The 19,740-nt window shown below is 41.8% G+C and overlaps 2 protein-coding genes across 4 annotated transcripts in view; one reads left to right on the plus strand and one right to left on the minus strand.

The window, feature by feature from the left end:
- Positions 1-964: 964 nt before the first annotated feature.
- On the plus strand, positions 965-11,674 carry sec22a (SEC22 homolog A, vesicle trafficking protein). 3 transcript variants are annotated; one of them, XM_018756077.2, is made up of 7 exons: positions 965-1,037; positions 3,425-3,626; positions 4,530-4,693; positions 5,398-5,577; positions 9,116-9,234; positions 9,399-9,464; positions 9,874-11,674. In XM_018756077.2, the coding sequence occupies exons 2-7, from the start codon at positions 3,445-3,447 to the stop codon at positions 10,072-10,074; spliced, it is 912 nt and encodes a 303-aa protein (XP_018611593.1). In that variant the 5' UTR covers positions 965-1,037; positions 3,425-3,444; the 3' UTR covers positions 10,075-11,674. The 3 variants fall into 3 exon arrangements, with proteins under 3 accessions (XP_018611593.1, XP_018611592.1, XP_018611590.1); XM_018756076.2 differs by having other exon boundaries at positions 987-1,271; XM_018756074.2 differs by having other exon boundaries at positions 987-1,138.
- A 5,169-nt stretch (positions 11,675-16,843) lies between these two features.
- The window catches only part of LOC108936601 (adenylate cyclase type 5-like), a 62,943-nt gene continuing 60,046 nt past the window's right edge, over positions 16,844-19,740 (minus strand). The window contains exons 19-21 of the mRNA XM_029248870.1: positions 17,686-17,890; positions 17,464-17,588; positions 16,844-17,052 (exon numbers count right to left, since the gene is read on the minus strand). Of these exons, the coding sequence (XP_029104703.1) occupies positions 16,924-17,052; positions 17,464-17,588; positions 17,686-17,890 (459 nt within the window). The 3' untranslated portion in view covers positions 16,844-16,923. The remainder of the gene's footprint in view (positions 17,053-17,463; positions 17,589-17,685; positions 17,891-19,740) is intronic.

The raw sequence follows: 19,740 nt of genomic DNA on the forward strand, positions 1-19,740 counted from the left end.
TGTTAGGTTTATTTGGAAACATATCTAGAAGCACTTGAAAATAGTGAGTTATGACTGACTCTACTCAATGGCCTCGAACTGACATAATATTTAACACAGTGGGTATTTTTTGCAAAAAAACACTATAGAAACCCCTTTTCACAGCACCCTGCAGTCCCACATATAAGATACAAGCTTCCAGTGTCAGGCCTGTAGATGAAAAATTGAAATAGATGTCTTTTATTCTTAATTATTTGGTTTTCAGAAGATTTTCAATTTGAAAACTCATTGTTTTGATTGTTCGAAGCATGGTGGTGTGGAGACTATCCCAGAGAGTAAACTGAGGTGATTAAATCTTGGGTCAGACACTTCGTCTGTAAGGCACTTTTTTTTTTTTTGAAAAAACAAGCTTTATTGACAAAAAGCAGTAATTACAAAAGTTAGGATCATCGAGAAAAAACGGAACCAGATCCAAATATTACAACAAACAACGTCAGAGGGAATACACAAACAAAGAATAGAATATTTAAAAATAAACACACTAAATAATTTTAAAAAAATTATAATTGAAATGAAATATAAAAGCAAAAATGTACAGAAAAAGTAAATACTTATTCATTACTGGGGGGTAAGACGTCAGCTGAAGCACAGACAGACAGTGTTCACGGCTTTGGGGGTTTTTTATGTTAAATTTCTTTTACAAACGGGAAGGAACGGCTCAGAGTTACTAAATCTACACTTATGTATATTATTATATAATATCTGGCTAATAAAAAAACAAGGTTAACTATGGTACCTATATTGTCATCTCTGTCACATTTGTGAAATCCAAGCAAAACATGGTTAAAAGTAAAGGAGAAATCAGGGGAAAACCATGTTTCCACTACACTGAGAAGGTCCGACTCGAATCGTCTGCGAAGCACATATGATACCCGACTCCCCGCGCGCCGTTTTACGAAACTCGAAGCTGTGTATGCGCGCGCGCTGACGGGCGAGTACCCAGAATCCCTCGCTCCGAGCCACGCAGATACGCGCAGCGTCTCAGCAGGGTCGACATGGTCAGTGACTAAGCTTAGCGAAATAAGACGCAGTTTGCGCAGATGATTTTCCCCGTGGCTTCCTGGCAGCCTCGCACATGCTAGCGCACGCTTTGGTTCAGGTCAGCATCCTGCAGCTGCCGACCGAGCGCTACCAGGGGCCCCTGCGGCCTGCACTCACTGCCACTGAAGCCGCGGACTCGAGTGGGCTATTCGTACCGGCGGTGGTGAGGGAGCAGCGCGTGCGCTGTGTCAGTGAGTGCGGGACGGACGGACGCGGCTTTGCTGGGAACTACACGTCGAACAGCGCCGCGGAGCTTATTAAGTTATTTTAACAGCTTCAGTGTCGACGTCGATGACTGTTTAAATACCTCAGCGGAATGTTTACCGACTTGGCTTTGATTAACTTTTTTAACACGCATAACATTACGCTTAAGCGAACGCCTCAGCTGTGTATGTGCGAAGAGCGGGTGTGTCGCAGGAATAAAGCGACATGCCAAAAGGAAAATGCAGTGGAGTTGTTCATGCAGAGCCTGTTCGTGAATATGAGTTAAATTTGTCTGCTGTGCATCGCGCACTGTTGACGTAACTGCGGCCACGTGATGCGCGCGTTCGAGTTGCCGCCGTGACGCAGTGCTCGCGTTGGCGGCGCGTGGCGGAGGCGTGCCGCTGGAGTGCTAGCCAGGGTGCTGATCCCCACAAGGCTTCCGCAACATACTGTGACGTGTCAGTCTGTAGTGCCTCTGATCTCTTTCCTTTCTGGGTAACTGCTATAGAGGGCTTCCAGAAAGTTCTGTCCTGCACTTTGACTGTGTGTGTGTGTGGTATTGACAGAGCTGTGTCCACTGTCTCCCTGATTGAGTTCATCCATCGTCGTTGCTGCTTGCCCCCTCTTCTTTTTCCTCCAACTGTTCCTATCCTCATCGCCATCTGTTTGAGAGAATCCAGTCTTGACAGAATATGTCCAAAGTGTAATATCCTCCACTCCATCATTTGTGCTTCCAGTTCAGAATACTGTGTGATTTGGTCCAGGATGCATTCATTTGTGAGGACAGCAGGTGGCATAATGATTAGAGCTTTCGCCTTGAAACTGCATGACCGATTTGAATCCTACCTCCTGCTCTGGTACTGTTGAGCATGGTACTTTCTCGTGATAATAGCATTAGTTAAGTAAATAAATGTGATTTTAATTTGTTTTCCTGTCTGTCTGTGTTGTCTGTGATAGTGTACTGCAGTTGTGAAGTGCATTTTTCTTTTGCTCAGAAGTGCGCTGTCCAGATTTCATATGCATGTACTGTTGCTCAAAGTGTCAGTGATTGAACAATTCTGATTTTTGTTCTTGTTGATACATCGGCACATTTGAGTAGCTTTTCCAGATTTTTTTACAGTTCCTTTATTGCACTTGTATCTGCAAATGAAAAATGTTGCATTAAGATGTTGTTGATTATACACGGTCTGTATTTCCTTTTTTGTGAAACACTTTTTAAGCACAGTTATAATGACAGTGGTTATACAGAAGCTAATCCTGCAACTGTGTTCCATAGGAGACAAAGCTTTAAAACCAGACAAATTAAATCGTGGCTTGTTTTTTTTGATGCCACCTCTTTACTGATACACATTCCTCATGAAGTTGCTCATAGAAGTGACATTAGGGTCTTGACACCTTATTCAATGCTGGGATTGATTAAGCAGTCCTGAGGGACAAAGAAAATCCTTTACAACATTGACTACCTAAACTGTGAACTTGGGGGCTTTTGACATTGAACAATGAGTTGGATACAAAGGCAGCCATGTCTGCTGGGACATAGTGAGTGATCAGATCCTGTAGGTTTCAGGAAGCAGATCCACTGATCCATCACACATTGACATTTATTCATTTGGTCAATGTTTTTCTCCAAATGGTTCACAGTTCAGAATATATTATTTACAGTAGCTCCACAAGGTGACCCGTATTAGATCTTTCGGCACGGTGGCACAGCGAGTAGCGCTGCTCTCACACAGCACCTGGGTGGTGCGAGAGAATGTGGGTTTGATCCCCGCTCAGTCTGTGTGGAGTTTCCATGTTCTCCCCGTGTCTGCGTGGGTTTCCTCCCACAGTCCAAAGACATGCTGTTCAGGTGTGCGAGTGACACAGAGAGTGTGTTTCACTGATGTATGGATGTGTGAGCCATTGTAAGTAGTGTATCTAGCAGTGTAAGTCACCTTGGTGAATAAGGGGTGTGGGCTCATAACACTACATAGTATCCATTGTACGTTGCTTGGGAGAAAAGCATCTGCTAAGTGAATAAATGTAAATTGTGACCAGTATTAGATATATTATTGACTGCACCATATATGTTTACTGCCAAAGTGGCACGGTAGAACAGTAGTCATTATACATTTTTGAAAAGATTCCATCTGTTTTCCAGGTCCCCAGTGAGCGTGAAAGATGTCCATGGTGCTGTTTGCCTCAGTGGTTCGGGTCAGGGATGGGCTGCCCCTCTCGGCCTCCACAGATTACGAGCAGGACAGGGAGCTTCAGGAGACGAAGAGGCACCTCAAAGGGCTCTCCAAAAAACTGAGCCAGTTCCCTGACCGCTGCACTCTGAAAACTGGAAAGCACACAGTCAAGTAAGCATGTGGCCAGGTGTCGAGGACTTGTCTTCTCAATGTGCACTTGCTCCACATTGGGAAATAATGTGAAATAATAACAATACCCCAAATCTAAACAAAGAGCCTTATTTTGTCTGTAGTAAATGATGGCTGCTTCAATTGGATTTTAGTCTGCCACTCTTTTTCTTTGTATTTGACACGTTTTGAAACCAGATGAGTAAACCAATATTAATGCCAGCAGGTTTAAGGAGGAGAAAATGGGCCTCTGATAAAAGTTGAGAGTTGGGGCGATGTACAGTTCCGTTCTGGGACGCTCCACTCACGTGTGCTTAATGTGAGATAGGACAGGTTTTTGCTGCCTGCTTTCTGTTCCAAACTATTTGTCACTTGAGAGGTGGACCCCATGAGTGTTTGCTTTCACTCCTGGGTAGTGAGTGAGTCACCCATGGACCTCATCTCTCTGAGGAGACGTTAACCAGAGGACGCTAGCAGAGCAATGCAACTCTCACCAATCTTATCTTGTACTCTGGTCCAGTGTCCTTGTAACATTGGACAGTTGTTAGCAGCAGTTGATGAATGTAGAAGCCTCACATGCCTTTGGTTCATGGATGCAAATGCTGACATAAATTGAGTAACGTTAGTCTTACCAAAGCTGTCCAAGCCACGCTTGCCCCAGTCTCAAACTCGGAGTGGCAGCAGACGATGTTCATAGACATAATCATACAGAGGAAGACCCGGAAATGAGCGAGGAACTGTGTGTAGTGGGTTGGACAAAATGGAGAAGTTGGGAGTAGGTTGAGTTGATGCACTGGGAAAATTTTCCGTATGTTACAGGGTAAATCACTTTAAGTTCTGTCTCCATGTTCTGGATGAGTTTGGCTTACTGAGTGCTCACTGTTGGAATGCTTCTGTGTATCCCAGTTTCACCAGCTCCCTGGGAGTGGGCTACTTGATGGTGTGTTCGGAGAGCTACCCCAGTGTCCTGGCCTTCTGCTTCCTGGACGAGCTGCAGAGGGAATTCATTGTCACATATGACACCAAGCGTATAAATGGCGCGGTGCGGCCCTACTCTTTCATCGAGTTCGGTGAGCTGAGTGTTGGGTGCAGAACAGCTGAGCACATTTTCGCAGGTGTTCTCTGACAAAGTACAGTCTGCCTGTTGTCCCAGAAAGACTGGGCTTTACCCCCTCATACATATTCACACGCATATCCCTGGTGAAGTTCAGCCTCTTTACCATCGGTAACTGCAGCACTACATTTACGTGTAAGAATTCAGCAGATGCTTGTTTCCAAAGTGAAGTATACTGACTGCTGTGTAGTATATACCTGACACCTTTAACCAAGGTAATATACAGTGCTATATATTCTCTATGCTTTCTAGAGTCATTGACTCCTCTATAAAGCAGAGCAACATAACAGATGAACACACTATGGGCAGTTTAGAGTCACCAAATTACCTGAAAGACAGCTTTGGACTGAGGGGGGGAACCAGAGCACCTCAAGGAAACTTGCACAAACATGGGAAGAGCATGCGAACTCCAGACACACTGAGCAGGAATCAAACCGACATCTCTAAGCACTGTAAAGCAGCAGCGTGATCCACTGCACCACTCTGTCACTAAAAAAGTAAAAAAAAAAAAAATAAAAATGACATTCACACATCACATTCCTAGGTCCTTTGCTGGTAGCTCAGTGTGGTTGAATGTTTTAGAGGTAATGATGCAGTGCTCAGAAATTAGTTGTATGGTACTACAGGGGCTCATCTCACCACCTTTCTGTTGCGACACAGACAACTTCATCCAGAAGACCAAACAGCGGTACAACAGCCCACGCTCACTCTCCACCAGGGTCAACCTTTCTGACATGCAGACTGAAATTAAGCTGCGTCCGCCCTACCAGGTGTCCCCTGAGGACCTGGGTACGCTCAACGGCTTCTCTCAGCCATCTCCCTCTAAATACAAGGGCATAGGTATGATATCACATGTTCTTACCTGTGGAAAATTGTACACCGTGAACAAAGATGTTTTGGTAACTTACCTCACAGATGTTTATGATAAAAAGAAATAGTCTCCAAGGATACTGCCTACATCTTGCACTGTGCAAAACACATGAACGCTGTGCCCTTAGAGGTACTGCATAGCCTTACTGAGAAGTGTTTGACTCTAGATGGTCTTCAGTTGATTGTGAGGTTAAGGCTTTGTTGGCATTCGTGTAATGCTCTTGTTGTTATGAAAACTGCTGTATGTTAGAAGTAATTCAGTTAAGTTACATGTGTATTTAAAAAAAATAGTATTAAAGGATAGCAGGTAGTGTGTTGGTTAGAGCATTATATCGCACATCCTGCTGTAGTGCCCTTAGTCAAGGTACTTAACCCTGTTTTAATACAGTAATAATTACCCAGCTGTATAGATGGGTAAACAATTGTAAGTAACTTAACATTGATCTGCTTCAGAGGAAAGTGTCAGCTGAAGGAATTAATTGTAATAGAATTGAATGTGCTATTTCTGTTATTTATATACTCAGCACTCATGTATAATGGGCTCCTGTGCAGAAAAAGAAAACTATTTTTTTCCAAAGAATTTTTGCCTGTTATGTGGACATTCTATTTCCGCAATGGGTATCTTATTCTGTGCAATGGCTTCTATCAGGCATTGAAACGCAGATATACACCTGGTGTCTCATTCTTGGAAGGTTTTCAGTATATTATTTTGTTACCATAGAAACAGTGACTACTAGTGTTTAGAAGGTTCCATAAATTGCTTTGGACTGAAATTTGCCTTTCCTAAACAAAGGATTTTCCACCCAGACTTGTCTTTGAGAGGCACCTCACTGCGTTGCCCAGTGGCAAATTTAACAGAACTTTGTGTTTGTGCCACGAGTGCCTTATCATCAAACATGGATTCAAGGCACTACTGTAGGAGTGTGGAGTTAGGAGCCATTGCTGTGGTGGCCCAGAAAAGAAAGCCCTCCTCTTCATTTTATTAGATGACTTTCTTATACAAGCTAAGCCTGCATCTTTCAGAGTGTCCCCCAACTCATCTCCTCCTTGAGGAGTCACTTAGAGACAACTTTTCCTTCTACTGCACCAGTACCTCTCAGCATCCCCACCTGCTCTGAAGTCCTACCCTCAGCTCCTGGAGTGCTACAGTTCACTCAGTCCTGCATATACTGAAGCTGTTTACAGCTACTTGAACAAACAGCCTGTGCGTCCCCAATCCCCTGAGGCCTTGGACATTTTTCTTCCATTTTACTTCTCCAGCCTCTGTGTGTCAGAAAGCTATTTGGACAGCATGTGTTTTCACAATGAATCCCAAGTGGGTGAGGGATTGGAAAGGTTGATTTTAATACATTTGCGTTTATTTGTTTAGCAGGTGCTTAACTGTAACGCGGCATTCATCTGAGCAAACAAGACAAATATTATAGAAAGTCAAGTATATTGTTAGATATCATATACAGTGGAACCTCGGTTGGCAAACGTCTCTTTTTACGAATAATTCGGCGTACGAAGTGCAAATACGAAAAAAATGTTTCTGCATACGAATGGTGGCTCAGAATACGAACAGCACGCGAACAGCCAAGGCCGTCGAATTCGGTATTCGAACATTCAGTACGTATGATTCTGTTTATGAATAAATGTATTCGTAAACTTCTTCGGGTTTCGAAAGATTGCCTCCGAGCGCGAACATTCTGTTTGAACCTGTACGCGTGGGTACGGAAGCATTGGGCGAGTAGGGAGACGACAAATACCCTCCGCCAAGCATCAGTTGTATACGTAGCCTCACGTTGTGAACGTCTCGTATCCAAAGCTCTTGCGCACACGTTCGAGAAATTCTTTGTGATTTTCTTTAGCGTACGTATGTATTGTGCATACCCTAAGCAAAGGAGTGACAGTGTTAACAAAGCAACGGTCTCGGGCCATCGAGGACGTAGATAAGTTCTTGCTTATCTGGATAAACGAGAGACAGTTAGCGGGTGATAGTGTGTCCAAAGCTATCATTTGCGAGAAGGCAAGGCAGTTGTACACCGATCTCATAAAGTAAAGTGCAGTCAAATGTTCATTTTATTCTATTGTATTCTTCATTCATTGCATTGATTTGTCTTTTATATTATTTAACATTGTGTTAGGTAGGTTAAACTGTGGTTATTTTGTGTGATTTGGTTAGGAAAGTGATTTTTTTTAGTAATATTTTTGGGGGCGTAGTACCAATTATACATTATTTCTTATGGGGAAATTCGTTTCCGTGTATGAAAATTTCAGAGGACGAATGAATACATGGAACGAATTAAATTTGTAAACCGAGTTTCCACTGTATATACAATATATAACATTTATATATTATAAAATATGTTTTTGTAACAGAAACAGTAATATAGAGAACAATAGAACATCATGAGGGGTATATGTCACAAGACAAATATACAAAATATATTACAGTAAACACAAGTAAGGTATGCATCACTTTCATATTTTTAAAATTAAAGTGTTATAGGTAGGACTCTTCCCTAACCATTTTGCTTTGTGTATGTAATCCTTTGCCAATATAATAAATAAACTTTTGCTATTGATTTTATCATGACATCCATTTCTTTAAAAATTAGTGTATTGCCTTTGTTTTAGTAAGATGGCAGTACAATTTAAAGAATGATCAAAGACATAAATAAATGTTGGAATATTTTCAGGATTGCTTTCACAAAAGGCACATATATCACCTATATTCATCTTAAATTGTTGCACAATTAGGGTCTTTTCTGGGTAAATTCAATTGAATAATTTATACGAAATCTTAACGTTATTAGTTATACGTTATTTATTGAGGATGAGCCATACTTTTTTTTGGATCTTTGTTTCCCAAATGAGGAATTCTGATATACTTTAACTCCAAGGATATTGTCAACTTGCAGTATGGGCCTTACAGATTTATTTCATTCATGGCTCAAAATATCCTTTCCTTGTGGTCTAATACGAGCTATAAATTCCTTCTTCACTTCTTTGGCAGAGTCAGTATTTCCTTAGGAATCATTTTAATTACAGTGAAGTATTGTTGGCAATGTGTTATAGCTACTAACTAGTAAGTTTTAACTAATAAAGTTTATTTCTAGCTCTTATATACCTGTTCCAGATGTATCTGTGTGGGGAAAAGTTGTTTATACATTATTTGTTTATAACAACTATCAAGTTTCAAGGGGATTTTTCCAATGTCACAATTTCCCTTAAGTTTAAATTCTGTACCACCTGCTTTTAAAAATATTAAGTTGGGGATTATGTACCCTAATTGTATTATAATAAAGTTATGGTGTAATTTTAGTAGTTGACACTCTATTGGTTGTTGGCACTTTCTGTGACTTATAATGTAGTAATTTTGTGACAGGACATCTTAAAAGTGAGCATCCTGAGTATGCAGTGTGCAGTATTTGGTGGCCACAGTTAAAGAGTGATGATCACTGGAATGTGTTTTCACTTGGCTTGTTGCTGTCTGATGTTTCCTCCTGTGCTGATGTGTGTTCAGCTCCCAACCAGATGCTGGAGCCTGTGACACTGGCAGGGCTCGTCTCCTGTGTGCTCAGTCTCCTCTGTGGAGGTCTGAACCTACTCCGCGGAGTCCATGCCATAGAGAGCATCCTGCAGGTGAGTCCTTGACCTGCATTCTCACGGACGTGTGTGTGTGTGTGTGTGTGTGTGTGTGTGTGTGTCCGTGTCCATCTCTGGAAGACTCGCAGTTTCACATTGTATCATTTAAAAGCTGCTCTTTCTGAAAACATGTTGCTCTCCTTATCCTCATCCCTCTTTAGAATGAAGAAGAAAACTTCAATTATGTGATTGCCTTCTTCCTGGGGACAGTGGCATGTCTGTACCAGGTCAGTGCTGCATTGAACCTATACTCAGCTGTTAAACAGCCAGGTCTTCATTCCACTGTTCCAACCACACATTTTCTGTGGAAACTTACTGCACTTTGGAATTGCACACACAGTTGTTCTTTAGTTCTGAATCAGATGTATATTATTGCATGATGATGTCACATCATAACTTTACATTATTCCTAAAATACAGTGCAAGCCTGGAAATTATTCTCTAGCAGAATTTACACACTCAAATTATTTGAAAGAGCCTAAGCAGTGCGATGATGGTATTCTGGTGCACCTGTCCATTCTGCATGCTGTAGTATGAACACACTGCAAGATGTTCTGTTTTCGGTAGTGTAGCAGGAACAGCTGGGTGCTCACACTGGGGTTTGCTGGGGTGCTCAATGGCATCTCCTCCTGGCAGTGTTACCTGTTTGCCTACTGCACGCTGTGGAGGAACAGCAAGTCCTTCCTGGCCTTCGCCCTCATCTGCCTCTGCAACATGTACTTGTACGAGCTGCGCAACCTGTGGCAGGTGCTCTTCCACGTGACGGTGGGTGCCTTCACTACGCTGCAGATCCGCCTCCGACAGCCACAGGGCAAGGCCCCCGACTACAACGTGTGATGCAGCACTGGAACGACAGGCTGCAACAGGAGCACAGGCCACGCCAGAACCACGTCGGAACGACAGACGACATACCCGAGCCACTCGTGTGCGTACCTCACCACAGTGCACTCGGGAGCACGATGACCCCATACTCGTTTGAATGGAGCTGATCTCAGACACGGCAACATACAGATGGAGTTCTGCCAGTTATTTATTCATTTTCATCAGCATTGTTCCTGTGGCACATGCTGGCTGTTTGAGTTCCTGCTTTTCTGCTGTGCAGTTAAGAGTTGTGGTGCAGACTCAACAATATGCAATGAAAGCTTTCATAGAAATATTATGTACCGTACTGTTCTCATGTCGGAAGCTTCTCTTTCGCCCTCGCATTAAAAATGTTTAAAAAAAAAAAAAAATCTGTGTGGTACCATGGTCTGATGCTGAAGGGAGTTTTAGGTCCTCAGCTGTATTTTGAGATTAGAGAAACAGAACAAAAACAGATGAATGAGAGGATTTGTCATTAAACAATAACTATTAAGTAGAAATAATGGCCATATGAGTTGTGTGTCTTTCCTGAACAGCACCTCCTCCATCTGGAAAGCCAAATCTACCCCCACTGGTGTTGTGGTCATTCAGACCAAGTCGCATGGACACACTGAGCACGTGGGGGGCAAGTGGCTGAGCATGACTGAAGTCCTGCAATCTTTGAGATCCCACTCAAGGTGGCTAAGGGGCTGAAAAATTCCCCAACTTCGAGTTACTTGAATGAGTTCTACTTCTCTTTCAGAGACACTTTTTTAAACTCCCTTTTACTGATTGCTTAACATGGTGTCATGGAAATAGAAATGTGTTAACTGGGAAAAAAAAAAAAAATAGCTACAGTGCTGGAGGATTTAATCAGGCTCTTGGTTTGAAGAGGCAAATGACTTAAGAGTGGGTTTGTGGGTGTGAAGTTAGTTTCTTGTTAGAATTTATGTTTGAATCACCTATGTCTTTAGAGCTTCACTTTAATTTGCATTTTGGGTGGAAGAATTCTCTATCCTCCCCGTGCCCCTGTTTTCAGTAAACTCCTGCAAAGTTAGCATTTCAATTTGCATTCCATTAACATTTGACAATGAGCAAATTGTTGAGCAGCATTCCCTGTGATCATTCCCCATACCGCGGTTGTCTTTAAGCCAGGTACCCAGCTTTCCAGCAAGAAATGCAGTTTTCTAAGATTGTTGTGTGTTGTCTTCGCTGATATACTGTATGCTTATCCTGTCCAACAGCTTTGGCGGCATAGCGGTTAAAGATTTTCTGGCCCCACTCTGATGCACTACTGTGGTACCCTTGAGTGCTGTACTTCCTTGCTGTACTTCTGTTAAAGTCCTTGAGCAGCTTTTAATGAATGGAGCAAATTTATATACTGTACATATACTGTAAAAGTGCATGAGAGCATTGTTATATGAGTGTTCTGCCGTTGCTTTTATTTACAGATACATTTCTACCTATTTGTACAACTTTTACTGCTATTGTTCAGGTTTCTTTTTCTCTACTTTTAAAGCAAGGCTGTATATATTAACTGCAGCACCACCTTCTGACCTGGGACATGGTAACAATGGGAACATGTTGATACCCTGTGCTCTGCCTGTGTGTGTGTGTGTGTGTGTGTGTGTGTGTGTGTGTGTGTGTGTGTGTGTGTGTGTGTGTGTGTGTAATGAAACACTTTGAAGCTGGTACTTCCTATCACAGATTGAGGGAACTAAACAGGTGCTTTGGGGCATGCTGTGTGTCTCAGAGACTCTTATCATTCTTCATGGCTTACTGCAGTTGTAAGTTAATAGATCTGTTTTATTAGGGTTAATTTTTAATTTATTTAATTTTCGGTTTCTTCACACCTGTCCTACAAAGGGTCATGATTTACTGAACTGTGTTTGTACAGTTAAACTGCAGTGCAATGAAGTGACAGATGAAACTAACTGGGGAAAGTTGCATGTGAATCTTTGCATATTTCATGCATGGATTAACCCACAATATTCTAATATTGTAATATTAAGCATTATTAGTATTCTTCAACGAAGATGCTGGATACTAAATTTGACCTATAATTTCCAAAATGAGAAAAATGGTAGAGCACACATAGACTTACTGGTTTTATTTTCATAACGGATGAGTTTCAGATAGGTTCCTTCATCAGTCTACGTGTGTATTGCACAAGCTGTGACTTAAATTCTAGAATTAAAGCAAAAATGGTATGCCTCGTCAAAAATATCAGTTCACAAAGGACTATAAACAGAACCTGTACCAACAGCATTGTTAGGACCCCAGGTTGTTCTGGGGTTCGGGGGAGTAATGTTAGAACTATTTGGACAACAGTGTAAATATGGAAAGGGACAGGAGAGTGAAAGAACAAATGAATACAGGTAAGTTGTGTGTGGGATTTACTATACACAAGTGAATATGTGGAAATTATACAAAGTCACATGAACGGTGCCAAAGAAAAAAAAATGTCAAAACTGAACAAGTGTAGCTTACAGAGCACGGTCTGATCTAATCAATAAAAACAAAACAGAGAGAAAGAAAAGGTCTCTGGCATCTTCACGTGCCCTAACTACCCAAACTGAAATACAAGGGTGGCGCTTGCCACTAACCTAGTGTGCCTGCGCAAAGGGAAACGCGCCTGCATGTGTGTAAGGTGTGTTTGAGGTGAAGCTCTTGCCTCATTTGTCATGCAAGACGCACAAAATCACAGGGAATACAAAAGGCACTGAAGCTGCAAAACAAGTGACTTATTTACAGTGAGCACACTACACAGATTAAGGGCAATGGAGATGAACCAAACTGAATGTCAACCCAGGCACCAAGTTGCCAGTGAGTTTTGACATCCAGTTTATAAACTTATCACAGTAGATCTAATTGGCTGGAAGGAGAGCCGTGCCATCATTAATAAGGAGTGACAGGACAATGGACTAGTGAGGAGATGAGGGTATCTGTACGGAGAGTGAAATGGGCAGAAGAGATGGAACAAAAATCATACGCACCCACACACGGACGTAACAGCATGAAGGGAGTGCGCAAAAGTCGAAAGGGACACCCAACTCTCCAGACTTTAATGTAAATGTACTTTTCTTTGTACACATACTTGTGTTAAGTGGGTGGTCCAGAAAGATGTGGAAAGATTAGTTATGCAGTAAACCTCTGTACTGTTTCAAAATGCACAACATTTTGGCTAATTTTACCTCAAAGCAGTGTGGTATTACAATAGCGGCCAAAGAGCCGGAGTGTAAGGCTGCACATGAAAAACTCACTGAGCTGCTATCAGTAACCGCTTGTCCCAGTGCAGGGTCCCAGTGGTCGGGGCCTATTGTGGAAGCACAGGGTGCTGGACTGGACAGGGTAGACCAGGGACGGAGTTTCCGGTCATCACAGGCATAAGCGTTTCTGTCTCATCAGTGAAAACGTTTGCAGTTTCTTCCTTCTCAGACTCCCTTTTTCACACCATAATTGTTCTCTCATGTTCATGTGTTAATGCTTTTTTTTTTTTTTTTTTTTTTTTAAAAATTCTTTTTCTGTCATTCTTCAGTGGTGTTGATTTAATTTAATTGAAATGTCTTTTCCTCCAAAAATTGCTAAATGGCCTCATAATGAATTATTTGAAAATGATAAAAAATATGTAACAAAAATAAAAAAGCACCGGTCAATAAATCTCAAGAAATTGCACCAGGTTTTCCGTTTACATTTGTTTAGATTTTTAAAAAAAGAAAAAAAAAATGGGCCAAATTTGCATTGTTTTAGTGCTGGCATCAGGATGTTGCCGTTAAGGCTAATCGCCGTTCTTGTACAGCTCGAGCACCACGGGGTGTCCTTCCAATGCTCACCGTAGGGGGTCCGGGAGGAGTGCAGGAGCCACTCCCTGTGCACAGCGCTTTCACATACGGTACATTCCTATTGGAATCTTGACGGCGGAGCTCAGTGAAAACCCTGATTTGTGTCTGCGTTGTTTCTGTCCACCTTTGCCACTGAGCGCACCTGCTGCGAGTGTAAGAGCTGTGCAACCCTCTGCTGGAGACAAAAACGTATGGTTGAAGTAGTCTGATGCACAGTTCCACTCGATATACAAGCAGCAAAACATTTCTTGCATGACACACGTAGAACTTGCTTCCATCCAGGGATGCCGTGCTGCTGCGTGTTCCTGACTCAGCCGATACAAGAGCAGATCAATAAGTACGATTAGTTTTGGTGACTGTACGTAGAATCAGGTGTCGTGCTAAGGCCGAGGAAATTTAAGTACCATTACAAAAGTATAAAAATATATATTAAAAACAAATTCACATGATTTAAAGGGACGGGAATTGTAACCTGTATAATTACTTCGAAAAATTGTAAAAAATTTTTGAGAAAAAATGTTATTTTCTAAACATACATTACTGAAAGCTGATATCCTTCCTCAGTTACTGTGGTGGGCAACCTTAGCATACAGCCTGGACATCTCAGGGCAGTAACACGCACACACACACGGGGCTGTATTGATTCACTGCTTCACATGTCTTTGCACTGTGGTAGGAAGCCTGTGTGAAAGCAGAAATTCATTCTCAGGAATGAATCGAGAATCAGGTATCACTCTCAAAAATCTCAGAAAATCAAGAGTTCCTTTTTTTACACATTCAGTGTCCAAAGTGATGATGATGGTGATGATGCCCAGTTACTTGATATCAGATGCAGATAATGTTTATGGATCCATAATGCTAGATAAACCCTTTTGTCCCTCATACTGTAAAACTAGTGCTATATTAACCTGTTTGACTACAAAATACCAATCCTTGCTCATGTGCTCAAAATTAGCGATTACTTCTGCTAAGAATTAAATAAAGGGTCTGAATACTTATGTCAGTGTGATTTTTAAGTTTTTCATTTTTTAAGAAATTTGCAAACATTTCTAAAATCCTGTTTTCGATTTGTCATGGGGTGTTGAGTGTAGACTGATGAGGGGAAAAAAAAGGATTTTAGCATAAGGCTGCAACATGAAAAATGTGGAAAAAGCGAAGGGGTCTGAATACTTTTTGAATGCATTGCAACACTCCTTTTGTACCATCAGAAGGACTTGGAAAGAAACAAGCAGAGATGTGGCTCTAACACAGATGGTCTCACCAAGAACCATGCCCTCGTCCTAGCAAAGCTCTCGTAAACATTGGGTTTCATTCAGATAACGTCTCCCTAGGTGAACTCATCAGATTATGGATTAATTATGTACGCATGTTTATTCCTATGCCTTTGCCCAGAATTGAAAGTACAGGCAGTTCCCGGGTTACGAACGTCACGTAAAACCCGTACTTATGAACCACCCCCGAAAAGCCTACTATATTAAAAATTTGAGTTACGTACAATGGTTTGTAATAACAAACGGGAGCTACTTTGTGACGTGCATCAAAACATTGCATGTCTACGGCGGTTTGCCCTCTCGTATGTGGGGCCAGTGAGCCCGAGGTAGGACAAACACTTTGCTCTTTTTAGTCGGATTGTCACACCCATGACCTCGCCCTGAACGTCCACACCTGCCCGAAATCAGAGCAGCGTACACCAAAGGCACCAAAGCGTAAATGTGATGCAAATGATGATGATGCATCAAAGAAAAGGAAAGTGATCATGACAGAAACTAAAGTGGAAATAATAAAGCGATCAGAAAAAAGTGAAACGCCAATGAACATTTGAAAAGCAAACATTAAAGTTTCTTTAATGTTTTCATACCTACACTCTCTCTCCTCCTCCTCTCTCTCTAGCTCTCTCTCTATTATAAATACTGTAGTTACATTTATTATCATTATTATTGTTGTTGTTGTTATCATTACATTGTATTGTTGTTATTATTGTATTGTTATATTAAGGATGTTTTAGTGTATCTGGAAGTGTTTAATGTTTTTATGCATAGAAAGGTACACGATATACTATATACTAAGACTAACATTTGACAAACTGACGTTAGATATGAACCTTTCCTAACCGTTCCGATTTACATGGAAATCCGACTTAAAGACAGACTTAGGAACGGAACTCGTTCATAATCTGGGGACTGCCTGGAAATATCATGATATAACAGGTATCCAGCACCAAGAACTGCAGTAACCAGAAGTAATTTTTATGAAAAAAAACTAATAATAAATAAAACCAAAGCATTTTTGTGACTTGAGTACTTGGGAAAAGTGACTAGAGCAGAAACTTGCATACACATGGGCAGTAGTACATGTGTGGCAGCTATATAGATCCAAATACATTCTGAGTCTTTTATGCTTCCATCTAATATATTAATATACAAAATAGAGATTCTGAAATATCTGAAAGATTTTAGGAATTAAAATATAAAAATGACATATATAAAACAAAGCTTTTTTTTTCCTGTTTATACAAATTATCTTCATCAAACATGTCAGCAGCGTGCCAGTTTAACCCTGGTGAATCTTTTGGGGTCCATTCATGAAAATTCCTTCACTAAAATGTGTCCTTCATAGATCCATTGAAGAATATGTTCACAAAAGCACTTTCCTGTGAGGTTTCTAAGCTCTTTGGTACCTCAGATCAATACACTATGGCTGTTTTTATCTCCATTGCACCTATTTTAAAGAAATTATTTTGAGGAATTTATTCAGTGTTCATGTTCTCTCATTAGTCTCGAGGTATACCCATCCATCCAAGCAGCCTCTGAATGTTTCCAGTCTCTTCAGTCGACCAGAACCCCAGAGGTGCTTCCCATGTCTTAATCAGCGTCTTCCAGGAAAAAGAGCGAGGCAGGGTCCTCAGTGAAAGGGAAGTCCCTGGATGTCTTCATAGGCTGTGTACAAGGCAGTCTTCCTGCTCCTAGTAGGCCTGCTCTCGCTGAAAACCACACCCTAGCAGGTGTTAACTGTTGGCTGGTCCTCCGTTGAGGAAGTAAGTCATCATCTCCCCTTTTCCCTTCACCTTCACCAGTCCTCGACACTCCAGCGTGTAGCTGTATCTGTTCAGTACCTGATACAAATCTGTGGTTACCTGTCAGGAAAGGAGATGCATTCATGTTAAGACCCAACATGGAGAATGTGTTACTGTTGCATTTTTCAGCATCATTCCATTATTGTAGACATTGATTTGTATTTGATTCTGAAATTGTGTTGTAAGGTTCTACAGATCCCCTAAGTCAGCAAGACAACATGCAGTCCTCCTGGTATCCATCAGTTACGATAATATAACCACCTCTGCTATGTGGCAAAGTCTAAACTGTAGCATAACTGGCTATTAAAGTAGAAATGAAAGATCTTGATTTTATATATGGTTGTAAAAGCATTTCAAGTGCTTTGGCCAGCTATTGAAGGATTGAAATGAGTTTCCATGATTTCCAGTTCAAACACAGTAGCTCATCAAAACCATGTAGTGGTCCTCCTCATCATCCCTGGTGTGTGTTACCTGGATTCTCTCCGGCACACCGGTGCTGTCCATACGGCTGGCCACATTTACCGTGTTGCCCCAGATATCGTACTGTGGCTTGCGGGCACCTATGACTCCCGCCACTACTGGCCCAATGTTGAGACCTGCGGAGAGCAGGATAGATGGTGACTGAGGACAAGGAAGCAATGGGACACAGCCTGACCAATGAGTTTTCACCAAGTGCATGCGTCATCTACTTACCGATCTTCATCTTGAAATTATTGAAAGAGTGCTCGTTGATGTACTTCATCTGGTCCATGATCCGCATGGCATAGTCTGCCAGCGCCCGGATGTGAGAGCGGCCAACTTTGTCGTATGTAGAGTCATTGAGGCCTGAGGCAACCATGTAGGTGCTGCCAATAGTCTTGATCTTTTCCAGTTGACGGAACTGCTCTTCACTCATGATCTGGGAGTGGGGGGGTGTGGAGTGAAGAGAGTCAGATATGGAAGGATGTTGTGGGGAAAAAGCAGGACAAAGAGGAGCAAAGGGGAGAAGGTGAAGTGAACCATTTCAGTGAAAGAGAAGCAAAGAATGAAGGACACAGAGAAAGATTCATACAATCTTATGAAACAGTCAAGATTACTGCATTATTGTCACATCCTCAACTGTTCACCTGTTCACAGTTCTAATGGATCACTGTAAGTTAGGGTATGTAGACAGTGCTAAATGAACCTTCGACAGGCATAGTGGATACAGTACTTCACATATTTTGGGTTCGTGGTGACCTAAAATGGGAAAGCTAATACTTTTTCAAGGCTCTATCAGGCTCCCTACATTGTGTCTTCACTAGGACCCATTCTTACGTCATACCGATTCTTACATTTTACATCAGAGATTGTGTAGTAGCTGTAGTCTGACGGACGATAATGGACAGCATTGTAGCTGTCTAGATACAACAAACAACAAACAATCAAAACAATCGAATAAGGACAAGATTTCTGCTCTTGAATCCTTGGCACTGCAGCACCTACAGTGGCTACACAATTCTCCTGATAACAGTGGTAAACTGGACATTAGCACAGTATCAGAAAAAAAATTGGTAGTCCTCCTTCAAAAGAAATGTGCCTTGTCTTTTCCCACCTGTACTCCATCAACATCAACCACAACACTCCCAGCTATTTTACTAGAGCCCCTATCTTGTCTTCTCATACCCTGCTAAATATACCAGTTCAACTTCCTCCTCTCCCCAGGTTCACTGCCATCTTCACTGTCAATGATGGGTTTTAGAAATCTTGTTGTGTAACCCTCCCATGGGGTCTTCCCTCAGCTGTGGAGGTGGTTGAGTCTTTTCCACAGTATGTTTAGGTTCTTCAGGATCCCAGAGGACATGCATTAAACTGTGGCCCTCAATTGAAATCCAGAGTTTGGAGGTTATTTCATGATAACTTTGGAGTTACCACCAGCCTCAAAATACGATATGACACCACCTTCAGTAAAACGACGACAGAGATCCTTAACCAGGAGTTAAACAGGCTCTTAAGGAGCTACAGCGACCAGCAAGAAGAGGACTTGAGCTAGTTCTCCCGCATGTACCATTCTATACATTTAACATGATTTCATGTCCTAGGATACCACCCACCACTTTTCCTATGGTCCTCGGGTCCAATGAGCTACTCCTTTTGAAACAGTAGCGCCAAGTACTGCTCCAAGGGTAGTAAAATGTATTAAACTCGCTCGATACCCGGTTATTTAACCGAAGAAGGAGTTAAGGAAACAAAGTAACTGGGGGTCCCGAATCCATCCTGAATCCATCACATCAAAACAACGTAATTAAGCTGGTGCACTTGGTAGACCTGGTGCCTCAGTGTCTGACCTGCATGTGTGGGTGTAGGTTCAAATGCTGCTCAGGGTGTGGTGTTTGTAATTCAAAGATAAGTATTAGATGACCGTGGTAAGCCATTTCCGTACCCTCCCTTACCATGAAAGCCAAGTGATTAGTTGCGATGAGTCAAATCTGGTGTGCTGACCCTGCCCTAAATCTTTCGTTTGAAGGAGAGCAGTGAGTGTAATTTCCACTCAGAGGGAAACATGCTGCAGTTTCCATGTTTGAATTTGACCGACATTTTGCTTCTCAGCTCCTGCACTAAAACAATGTTCTAAGTCATTATGAGTTTTGATTTTGCACACATCGTTGAGCTGTTGCACATATTTTCATATCTTCAATAAAAATTCAATACCCTGGAGTATGAATATGTTCATCAGTTGATTTTTCATTTGAGACTCATTAATGAAAAACAGAGCTTCTTGTACATCTG

Source organism: Scleropages formosus, chromosome 24, assembly GCF_900964775.1.
Source record: "Scleropages formosus chromosome 24, fSclFor1.1, whole genome shotgun sequence".
Taxonomy (NCBI): Eukaryota; Metazoa; Chordata; class Actinopteri; order Osteoglossiformes; family Osteoglossidae; genus Scleropages; species Scleropages formosus.

Coding starts and splice junctions, on each gene's coding strand:
- sec22a (XM_018756077.2), top strand. CDS start 3,445: ATGTCCATGGTGCTGTTTGCCTCAGTGGTTCGGGTCAGGGATGGGCTG. Junction 9,235..9,398: donor CCATAGAGAGCATCCTGCAG/GTGAGTCCTTGA, acceptor ATCCCTCTTTAG/AATGAAGAAGAAAACTTCAA. Junction 9,465..9,873: donor CAGTGGCATGTCTGTACCAG/GTCAGTGCTGCA, acceptor TCCTCCTGGCAG/TGTTACCTGTTTGCCTACTG.